General features: G+C 38.2%; 1 protein-coding gene across 2 annotated transcripts in view; it reads right to left on the bottom strand.

The window, feature by feature from the left end:
* The window catches only part of ANKRD28 (ankyrin repeat domain 28), a 126,752-nt gene continuing 115,400 nt past the window's right edge, over positions 1–11,352 (bottom strand). For both annotated transcript variants that reach the window (XM_075419067.1, XM_009938808.2), the window contains exons 22-28: positions 11,151–11,238; positions 10,971–11,054; positions 10,304–10,449; positions 10,037–10,119; positions 9,811–9,893; positions 7,431–7,522; positions 1–1,752 (exon numbers count right to left, since the gene is read on the bottom strand). In XM_075419067.1, the coding sequence (XP_075275182.1) occupies positions 1,466–1,752; positions 7,431–7,522; positions 9,811–9,893; positions 10,037–10,119; positions 10,304–10,449; positions 10,971–11,054; positions 11,151–11,238 (863 nt within the window). In that variant the 3' untranslated portion in view covers positions 1–1,465. The remainder of the gene's footprint in view (positions 1,753–7,430; positions 7,523–9,810; positions 9,894–10,036; positions 10,120–10,303; positions 10,450–10,970; positions 11,055–11,150; positions 11,239–11,352) is intronic.

Here is an 11,352-nt window from a genome sequence, read left to right as displayed (position 1 = left end):
TCAGTTTGTAGTAATTTATTTGTACTTTACCAGGACATGCAAGGATTCCTTGCACGTAGATAAACAAATTATCTTGTAAAGTAACAGTTATAGTTAAAGCAGAGCCAAATAAAGTAAATATTCATATTTAACAGACAAAGCTTCAGCTTATTTATGTCAGTTTTTCATTCTTCAGGCAATTAAAAAACCACAGTAGTCTGTTATAAATTAAAAAAAAAAAATCTTCGGGCAAGTCTGAACTACATTACAGGGACCTGTTTCTGCTGTTTATTTTCTAAATGGAGCACAACAAAGATACACAGCTCTTCCCACAGACCAGACACTGTACTTTTTTTTTTCCTAATAGGGAAATATACTTTTAAATTCACCTCCCCCCCCTTGTAACTCCAGAGTTTAGAAAAAAAGTGATAGGGATATACAATTTTAAACTTACATACAAATTTATGATGGAAGGAAGTGGACAAATTATTGAAAAGAAACTCTCAGTCACAACAGGGTTATCAACACGTTTCAACTTTTTATGCAGTTTCATAGTTTCCAAGTTACTTCTGTATTTTTAAATTAAAAAAAATCTCAATCCAAAACCCAAAAGTTAAAAAAATCTAAAACTGTGCAAGAACTACTGCTTCCCTCCCACATCTCCCACCCCTTCCCTTGTTTATTACACTGTACATTTTTCACCCTGACTTCACCTTGTTAGCTGGTTTAATTTTAGTATTATAAAAGTATGACAAGTTCACTTTCATTTCTCCTAAAAGAAAGAAAACAAAACAAAACTTAAAAGTACATCTTCTTTCTTTCATTGTATATTTAATAGTGTCGGAAGGCCTTCAGATGATTAAAAAAAAAAAAAAAATCAACATTGAAACCCAAATCTAAGTTGCTTCTTTTCCAGAAGTAACAGGTTTGGTTAAAACAACTTCTCAAATAACCTATTCCAGTTTTCACAAAAAGGTATTTAATTAAAAAAAATCTTTAAGTTATTTGGTCCTTTGGCAATATGCAGCACAAACAATGCCTACTGTACCAAACTCATTTATTGCCTTCAAAATGGTTGTAGTTTTATTGATAATATTTAAATCTAGCATCCTTTGCGTTGTACAATAGTGTTGTTCATTTACGTCAAGTAGGGTGCCCAGTCTGCAGAAATTACTCCTGGCACCAGAAACAGAATGGTAGAGTACAGTTAAATTAAACAGTTTTGACATTCTTTTTTTTTTTTTTTTCCCCCATGGATTCCAAGTACTTCTTCAAGAATTTATGCTTCTTCTGCAAAATATGCTCTTAAAAATCTTCCTAGAGTCTCACAGATTTTTTTTTTTTTATAAGCAACCACAATAAAAAACATCTTCTCAAAGGTCTGTCCTCTTTTTGCATTCAAACACTGATAGCTTTTGTTTTCCAAAAGCACAAGTCTGACCTTCCAGCGTGAGGGTTCACTCTTCAGACCTACAAAATGTAGCTTCTAATAGGTCTCAGAATCCGAGTCATTGAGTTCGTCTTCTTCTGTATACGGGTAGCCATCTTCCCTGCCAATGTTGTTGAAAGTACAGTAAGAGCTGTGGTCACTCCTCATGATTGGCAAGGAATCGAAGGTGACAGTTTTTGAGGTGTTGGTGTAATGATTAATGGCATTGAATGTAAGGGATGGTAATGTGCCGCTCGATGAAACAGGCATCATGGTGGCCAGAATGAGAGCCAAGCAATCAGCCACATCCTTATTGGGCGCACAGGCCAAAGCTGGTGTGTAACCTGGAAAGGCAAGAAAAAACAAAGCCTTCGTTTAAAACAAAGACCATGTAAAAATTTCTCCAAGATCATGTTATCTTTCAGTTGCAAAAATACTTTATATTGCTTAGTTCTGCACTGTTTAAAAAAAGAAGAGAACATAAAATTAAACGCATTATCCATTAGTATTTTTTAACTTCCGGTTACAAAAGCAACCCAGAAGTTAGTGGCCTTTGGAACAGAGATGTCATTGTTTTGTTAAGCACAGTCAGACACTCTAGGCCAGCGAGAAAATCCTGGATTTGAAAATGGTGAGGAAGACAACTAACGGCAGCCAACAGTGATTGGCAAAGGCATTCACTAGAGAGCCACTGCAGAAACTACAGCTCAACATGTTAAATATTTCTTCATTCAGAAGTTTCCATATAGCTGTTCATCACAGACAGTTGTTTTAATAAGACTGTCCCACCTCAGTGACAAGCTGGCTAAAGCATCAGGGCCAGTTACTTGAAAAGGCAGAGTATACAATTTCAGTCAACCTATACTTTACTACAACATCCAGTAATATAAACTATAAAGCCGATGTCTAACCTAATTGGGGTTATATCAATTAAGAAATCCATTGAAGTTTGAAGAAATGACCGCTGGATTAGTAGGCAAGGACTTGCAGAGAGAAACTCCCCCTCTTCGTTGCCCAGCTGGTCCAGCCAAAACCCTGCAAGGCACTGCTGCTGTGACAACCCCCACATGCAGGGGTCTTGGGCTGTGGAGCCATCTGCAGTCAGGTCAGCTGTGAAATCTCTTCTGGGTAACTGTGGCTCTATCAGTCCTCCAATATTTCTCCTTTTGCAGCTTCGCCCTTCCCTACGTACTTGCCTCTATTCATTAAATGCCAAGAAAAATGCTTCTACTTCTCAGTGGAGATCCGCGCATTGCTCCTATCCCAGGCTTTAGGCTGCATCACTCAGCAAGGCACCCGAGGGTGAGCTTTGGCACGGGTCTCGGGGCATTTCTACAATGCCGAGGCACTGCAATTCGTGGTGACAACAGCAGCTGTAGAAGCGTGGCGGTCACGTAAGGACCACCGCAGGCAACAGCCAGTTCTGCTGCCGAAGCCAAAGGAAGTTTGTTCCCTGTAGCAGGCTCCACGCAGAAGCGGGAGGCCAGATCAGCACCTCTGTAGCGTCTTGCACTGCCCGCAACAGACAGGCCCACAGCGAGCTGAACAGGAGGGCTCACGTGCAGGTACTCCGGGGAGCTGGAAGTCCTGCACTACTCCCAGTCACAACTCCAAGGTGTGCAACACCAGGTAGAAAGCACACGTGTAGTAGTAGTTCTTTATTGTAGAAGTAGCTCCAGGTCAAGTTTTAGGACAGAGCTCATAAGTAGTTATGGTGTTATACAATTGCACAGACGTTTGAAACAAGTCGGCACATTATGGAAAATGTAGCCAGAACTTCAGCGGGGGACAGGCTTGCAGCTGAACTGTTACTTGCTCGGGGCAGACCTTGTGCTTGATGCTTGGAACAGCTCAGACAAGAGCCCCTGCCTGAAGGAGCATACAATCCGAGGAAACACACAGATGATTCAAGCACAAAACGCACCAGCCGACCATGCCACAGGGCTGTACAGAAGCGCAGAGCAGCAGATGTTTTCACTGCCAGTAAGGTATCACAGCACTTAAACCAGCTCAGAGTTAACAGTGACGGTCTGTGGAAGAGATACATTTCAAGAGGATTCAGAAGCAAGGGCCAGAGCTTGCTACACGCAGATGAAGACTGCATTTCAGGCATGCAAGGCAGAACAGAAGGCTCGGAACTGATACTCGGATGCACACAATTTAGTATCGACAGTTGCTGTAGATTGTATGAAGGTAAGATGACACACAAAATAAATATATTCAAGCCAGTCAAATTCAACACCCTGTCTTTCACTAATGTGATCTGATAAAAGTTCAAAGACGAAAAAAAAGCAGTCACCAGCTACCTTTTTGGGATTTTTAGTTTCTTTTTCTTCCCCTCCTTTTTTAAAGGCTGCTTCTTGCTAAAATCTTGAATACTCACACTTACGTTACTTCTGGAACAGAGCATCCCAGTTTATCATAAAAAAAAAAATTAAGGCCAACGTAAAGGTTAAACAGATTACTTGCTTCTGTTAAGTTCTCTAACAACAGAGTTTATACTAATGTTTGATTGTAGGTCTTAAGCTCCTGGCTTTCATAAGTAGGAATGAATTGTCACGGTTTTATTCTTGTGTTAGATATAGCAAGATGAAGTAACTGGTTGCACCATGACAGACTGATACCTGTGTCCTCCACAGCTTTTTTTTTGACTATATTACTTTAAAATTGTAAGAACAAATTATATTTTTATGTCCCCTAACTGCAAAGTGATCATTCATATGTCCGAGCAACAACAGGTATAAATACTTAAAATTTTCTTTTAAGATGATGTTGGTAAATGTACTGACTCCACTGAAATACTCTTAACTCAGTTCTCAAGTAACGTTCCCCATAATCTGTACTTGTATCTGCACACGCCTTTACTCAACAGCAGCAAATCACCACCTTCACTTAGGTGGGGCAACAGAAGCAGGGCGAGGTGAAGCAGCTTCCTCGCACAACAGCTAACGGAACCTGCGTGGCAGACCGTGACTTAAGACCAGAGCTGCTCCCTCCCCTGGGGCCTGGAAGTTTCCATGAAGGCGCCTACAGGGGAATCGGAGGGTTATTAACGCGGTCAGGGCTCAGGATAAACTGAATGAAGTCTTACACTTGGGAAAGAGAAGAAAGTCATCTGAGGCATGAGTCATCTCGTAAGCATTTACAAGAAAAATTCGTTCCAGAATGCTGGAGATCTCCAGTATAAACAAGAATGTAAGTAAAGGAAGGCTTGGAAAAGAATTAGACAAAAAAAATTTTTTTCCCGTTTAAAAAAAAAAAAAAAAAGCTTGAAAGGCCAAGGATGACTGTAATGATAAATCTAAAACAGAACAGAAACCTCCATTCTATGTCAGTCTCTGGAGTTAGAGCATGGCTCCTCTCACTACTGTAGTGCACATTAATACAACAAATAAAAGACAGACCATACCAAGAAATTTGGCTAGCCTCGCAAGTTAAATAGTGGGGAAAACCCCCAAACAAAAAAGCTTGAGAAGTTGGTTCAGTGACCAAAAAATAAAATTTCAGATGGTGTCAAATGAAAGAGAAAGCTAGTAATTTCTGTTAAGACAGGTAAGCTTGCATAAATACTGTAAAATTCAACAAAATTTTCGTAGATGCAGGTGATGGCAATGTTTCATCACAACAGGTGTGGAAACATGGGAAAAGAACTGAAAGATTTGAGTGAGAACCGGTACAGAACTGAGAATGAATCCTCAGCGTGACTACTTTTGGGATATATACCGGACAGTTAATTTGCTGTTTCAGTTGCATCTAATCTTTTGAGAACCAAGAGGATTACATTTTTTCCAAAGACATTAGTTCTTAAACATCTCAGAAAGTGATCTCACCACATTAAGAGATGTTCTACAATAAAACCAGCATGACTTAAAATCTAGAGTTTTAAATATCTTATAAATTATTTATAAACTGAAATGCAGAGAATTGGAGTGATGTTCATATTTTTTTTCCCCTCAAAGCTCATGTTCACTAATTCTCTGTAGTCCAGATAAAGCAGCAGAAGACTATTAAGTAGTTTTATACAGATCTAGATACAGAGACTGCTTGTAAAAAAGGTCAACACAGCCTTTGTAGAAAGGGACAACGCTGAAGACAAAAAGAGGATCACCACTCCATACCAGCTGAGGTTCCGCTGTTTACATGTTCTATAAAGACACGCTTCCATGTACGCTACCAACTCAAACTTTACCTCCACTTTCACTTAATTCTGTCTGAAATGCCAAGCTCGCGTGGCAGATCACCGTGCTTATCTGGGCTATGCTGACGTAAGAGTATGTCAGTGCTGTGATGCAAAATATTCCAGCGCCTATTTCTTCAGACTGCTTTGCTAAACAGATAGCTTTCACCACCCAAAAATGCATGAATCATACTCTTTTAAGCCTTTCAAATAATAAAAAAAAATAGTTTCTCCCATATTTTTCCTTTATTAGAATTAATGTATGTAATATTTTTTTTCCTTTAGAAACACTTAGACTCTAGCAGTAGATGCTAACATCAAAGACAAGCAGACCTAAAGCAGAACCTGACTATCACTACTGCCAGCTTTTCCTTATAATATAAAAGGTACACTATGGAAATCAAGAAAGCTTTTGCAACAGGTTAAGCAAGCCTGCTGACATGCTAATACGTCTCAGAATTCAGAAAAAATTAGTGACAGGTGAAACAGATAAATCCCATGAAAATTTCCCTTGCTCTCTCACAACTCAAAGTATTCATCATTTTGTATATTCTGTACTTTAAGCTGACACATTCATCCAACAGAAAAAGAACTCATTATGAATATTCTCAAGGCTGTTTAGAATTTTATAAACAAAGCAATTGCTATTAGAAAGAAAAGTTAAGAAACACAACTAGATTAGGTAGTGCTCAGAGTTATAAAATTTAAAATATTAGCAGAATTAAGAAGCATATTGCAGTTAGATCCCCACGCTGCCAGGGAACTGTGACTTCTATGCAAACAGCTTCTTCCCCTGTTATGTCAAAGATCCACCCTAATAAGGGACTGGATGGCTGCGCATGAAAAGCCCACAAAAATACAAACAACATCTGCAGTTAGCATACTTGTGAGGAGAAACAAAAATCAAGAAGGTGTATTTTCCAATCTTTTCATTTTAGGGAGTTTCATTTAGCAGTTACCCCTGTACCCTATTTTAGGAAAGGAATGATCTGTAAATCACCCAGGTCACTGCCAGCAGTGTAATCCGAGAAACACACAGAGAAAGTCACAGTAAACATTAAGAGAGGAAGAACTTTCCAAACTGGAAATATAATTAGAACTATTAATTAGGCACATCCCTTCTGGAAAAACAAAACCACACAAACAAAAACACAAAACCCCAACCCTTCCCCCCACTCCAAACTCCAGCTACCCTATTTAAAAGAAATATTGGTGTACGGCATAAAAGCAGGAGCTCTTATGCTCTCAAAAGCATAGCTTTGGAGGGTCACAGATTTCTTACCTGAAAATATGCAAAGTAGTAGTCAGTTGATCTAATTTTCTTTTGTTCTTGAAAGGTATAGGATTTATTCTCTATGATAAAGCAGTTACTTTTTCTTACTGTGCCAAAAAACTCTAAAGAGCCAGAGGCTTGAGACCAGTAACTGAGATCTGTAATTCATACTTGGCTTTTAAAAACTAACGCAAATATACCTACCGTGACAAGATGGGTGGCGATTCAATCCAGCTTCTTAACAGCTGAAAGTTGTATTTTACTCTGAGCATTACATTTTTTTGACTGTTTCCAGTACACCAGAGCTAGTGTATTTATAGTGTATACATTATAAAACTACAAATGCAAACCAAACATTTCTGTGCTGTGACCTGCATTGTTCTAGAAGTTTTCGCTCCCCTTACACTTCTGCTGCTTTGCTTCAAGGACCCATCACCAACGCAACACGTTTTTTTCTACGGGGGAACCTACTGCAAGGCTCATAAGAAATTCCCAAAAGGTCACTGCTTTTCAGTGAGCTGACTTTAAAACTACAGTTCCTTATGGGGAAACAAAGTTAAATTTATTCTTACCATTTTCATCCACAGCAAGTACACTTGCTCCCTTCCCTAGAAGCTCTTGAACCACAACTGTGAGTCCATTCCGAGCAGCAACATGCAGAGGTCTGCGAAGACAAGCAAACTGGTATATTAACCTTAGAACAAGACATTAAGTAAGATAGGTAACTTGCACCTAGTTAATGATTACTGAAGTATTTATACTGGTATGTTACTTACACATTATATAAATATTGTAGATCTAACAACTAAGATGGGAAAACCAGCAAATCTCTTTTCTTATTACAAAGAAACTGTACAATAACAATTGTACGCTTTCTTTCTTCTTTTTATGGCACCACACAGTGAGGAAGTAGCTGCTAGAAGAGACCTGCCTGCTTATGAACTTTATCACGTTAAAAATTTAGAAACATCCGGTACCTTACTGTTGCTAAATCCTTCACTGAATTGTTGTAACAGATGATATAACATCTCAGAGTCACTCCATGTCACTGGCAATAACCATGAGAATAGTAACAGCAGAATGGTAGTCACTTTATTGCATGCAAAAGCTTATAAGAGATGCAGAAGCATTTCATCACTCTGCCTTTTAGCAACCACTATATTCTACTGTGACTAGAAATGAAAAAAGTGTTTTACAGGATAATGCATGAAGCAGGAAAACCAGATTACTTTTCAAAACCTCAAACTATTAACCACAACCCTGTCTTGCAGTGACTTGATCTATCAAGGAAAGTGTAGCTTCACCTCAAATATTCTAAGTATATCTTTTTCCAGTGCAACAGTTTGTCAAAATTGGTTCCCACTGGCTCAGATAAAACCCTACCACCACTCAGCAGGGAACAGAATAATCGGCTTACTTCCCTTCTGCTTTATATTGCTCTTCATTCGTTTTGAGATTCGTAGAATTGTTTGAATTAACTGTGAACTATATTTTGATTTGGAAATAAGTGTCTTACAGATCCGAAATGCAAAAGATACAATTAGGAGAAGCTATATCTATGGTGCTTATACTGAAGTATTAAAATTCAAGAGTTGCTGCACACCACAGATATACTGAAAAATGTACTGTAATTAAAACAGAGGCCAACAACTGTAATGCTTATCTTGGCACAAAGTAGGACGTTGTTTATGATGAAAGCTGTTTAGAAAGTCAGTTTAGTTATTAAAAAACATTTGCTAAACCAGTAGTATTTTAAACAGCTGTTAAAATCTTGAAATTTATATAAACATTTCACGGAGGTGAGAATATGTACCTATTTTTCCCCATGACATCTCTTGAGCAGAGTATATGAGCCAAGGCATGTGGGTGGAATTAGATGAGCCTGCGGTAGCACACTTTCCCACTTCTGTTCCCATCTTATTTTTGCCTTTCCTCCTCCCAAGATATTCCCCACACACACACATTTCAAGCCAGAAATGGGGCAATTAATCCCTTCCCTGCTTTCTGGTTATGCCTGAGGTGCACCACGAGCAGCAAGAGCAGAGGAAGAAGTCTTACTCTCGTAACTCTCTCGTTCAAACAGACCTCTGAGAACAGTAAAACCACCATAGGAGTCTGAACCGGACAGATTCCAGAAGGGATGTGAGGCCAGAGAACTAACAGAAGCTGCTTACGAGTTCCGATGGACTTTTTCCTAAACTGTCTGCGATAGCATCATTCAAGCAGTCTAACAATTTGCGTACATCACTCAGCCATATATCAGGTGTCAAAATTGCCTATAACAAACACAATCTTTAAAAGGAAACAAAATGCAGAAGAGTCATTTTAATAGCCCAGCCTGAAAAATATTCCTCAGCATGACATACTGCTCCGTTTTAAAGTTGTCCTTATGATTGGGCTAACAAGACAGGCTTAGTTCTACTTGAGAGATGACCTTCAGGAAGCATTAATACTACTACATTCTCCATAATATTTAATAGAAAATATTCTTTCATCCTAATAGCAACAGTTATCTTTTCCTCACAGAAAGCATGCTGAAGAATAAAAGCATACTTCAGCTAGGTTTTTTTATTAGCTAGCTTTGAAGAGCAAGTCTTAGCTTGCCTCCAATGAGTTGTTAATTTAAGTGAATTTTAATTGAAAAACGAGGTAATTTATAAAACAGAAAAAAATTGTTTTATAGGTAATCTGAGTGGATTGCAGAAATTCCACACAAGATTCCCTGAATCACAATACTGTAAGATTTATTTATAATCCCTTTCACTTAGCTAAAACTAGAACTTTTAAGTATGAACAAAACACCATTTCATTTCAAGCTGGTTAAACTCCTGGTACCTGTCAAACAATTCAATAAAAATACTGAAAAATATTCCTCTTTATGAGCAAAATACTGGTTTTAGCAGGAACACACCAGAAACTCGTCAGTAAAACACACTCACTGCTGATACGTACGTTTGCAAGGCTGCGTTGGTGGCGTTGATGAGGTTTCTATCTGTAATCTTCTCCAGTATTAACAAGGCACTAGTTTCATGACCCTTAATACAGAACAAACATCTGTCATATAACAAACACTCTTCAAAAATTGCTTTGAATGCCTTTTGAAAGTAACAGTTAATATTTGCGCACAGTGCTTGATGACACAAAGCTCAGCACGTGCTGCATCAGACTACGCACACACCTTGCTGCAAGCCAAATGGAGCGCTGTGTTCTTAGACCTGTCTTGCAAAGTCAGATCAGCCTTAGCACTGCTAACCAGCACCTCTGGGGAAATAAAGATTTGTATTAATGAAAAGCATATACCTTAAAGTCTTAATGGCTTACATTTGTGCAAAATTAAAACACAGTTTTGACAAAATATATCCACAAGAACATTAACTATACGGCAGCTTTACTCACAGTCAGATTAACAAATTAAAAGCAGAAATATATCAAGCTTTCTCTTTACCGACTGTACTTGTCTGTCCATTTTCTGCAGCCATCATTAAAGGTGTTTTCCCAGAAGAATCTACAGCATTTACTTGAGCATTGTGGCTGAGCAGAAGCTGTAGACACTCAACGTGGTCTGTAAAAGCTGCTGCATGAAGAGGAGTTCTACAACAGACCAAAAGACAATACGGCCACGTTCAGCCCTGCTTTCTACTTCATTCAAAGGGGCGCGCTGACTGTGATCCTGCAGGTACAAAAGACTGGGCAGTCTGTCTCGCTGAGCCTTTGAAATAAGCACTGCTGGAGTTGCGACTGCTGCCTTTAGAAAGTCACCTTCAAGTTTCAAATAATTCCCTCTATGTCATTTATAATAGAGATAAAATTTGATGCAGAAAAAAATAAAATATGCATAAAATACTACCCACAAAGTGACACAATTTAAAACATGCTGAAACTTGCCTATACAATGAAAAGCCAACTCAAGTTTATTGAATCAGAACAGGATTTTTAAAAATCTAAAATTTATTTCTAGCACAGAATTAAAAAAATTTTTTTAAAGAATAAAAACAGAGGAAGGGGGAATTAATGTAAGTAGCAAATACAAAAACCCCAAGTGATTATAGAATTTAGCAGCTGCTCTAACTGTTCATTACAAACATTCCTCCACCGTACATTTACACTCTTACCTTCCTTTTGAATCTGTTGAATTTACAATACCAGCACCCAGTGTATCAATTAACATTTCTGCAGCACCTTCATTGTCATTTATCCTATAAGGAATTAAACAGGCTGTTATTTACAGAATGATAAATCTTTTGTTAAATACAGCAATGAAATCTGTGAAGAATAATTTTGCAGTTCCTTACACAGCACAATGCAATGGACTGAAAGAATTTCCTTCCATTTTCTGGAAAACTTCCTGTTCCAGGAGCAGCTCTACACAACTGTCATGACCTAAAACAAATGTGAAAGTTAGGTATTAAAAAAAAGTGAAAAGGTCTGTTTGTGGATTACAACAAAAAAAAACGTATCTAAATTACATTAAGCAATATTTCACTTGGAAGTTTC

This window comes from Opisthocomus hoazin, chromosome 4, assembly GCF_030867145.1.
Source record: "Opisthocomus hoazin isolate bOpiHoa1 chromosome 4, bOpiHoa1.hap1, whole genome shotgun sequence".
In the NCBI taxonomy this organism is placed as follows: domain Eukaryota; kingdom Metazoa; phylum Chordata; class Aves; order Opisthocomiformes; family Opisthocomidae; genus Opisthocomus; species Opisthocomus hoazin.
The sequence above is the reverse complement of the archived record's forward strand: the minus strand, read 5'-3'. Positions and strand labels throughout refer to the sequence as shown.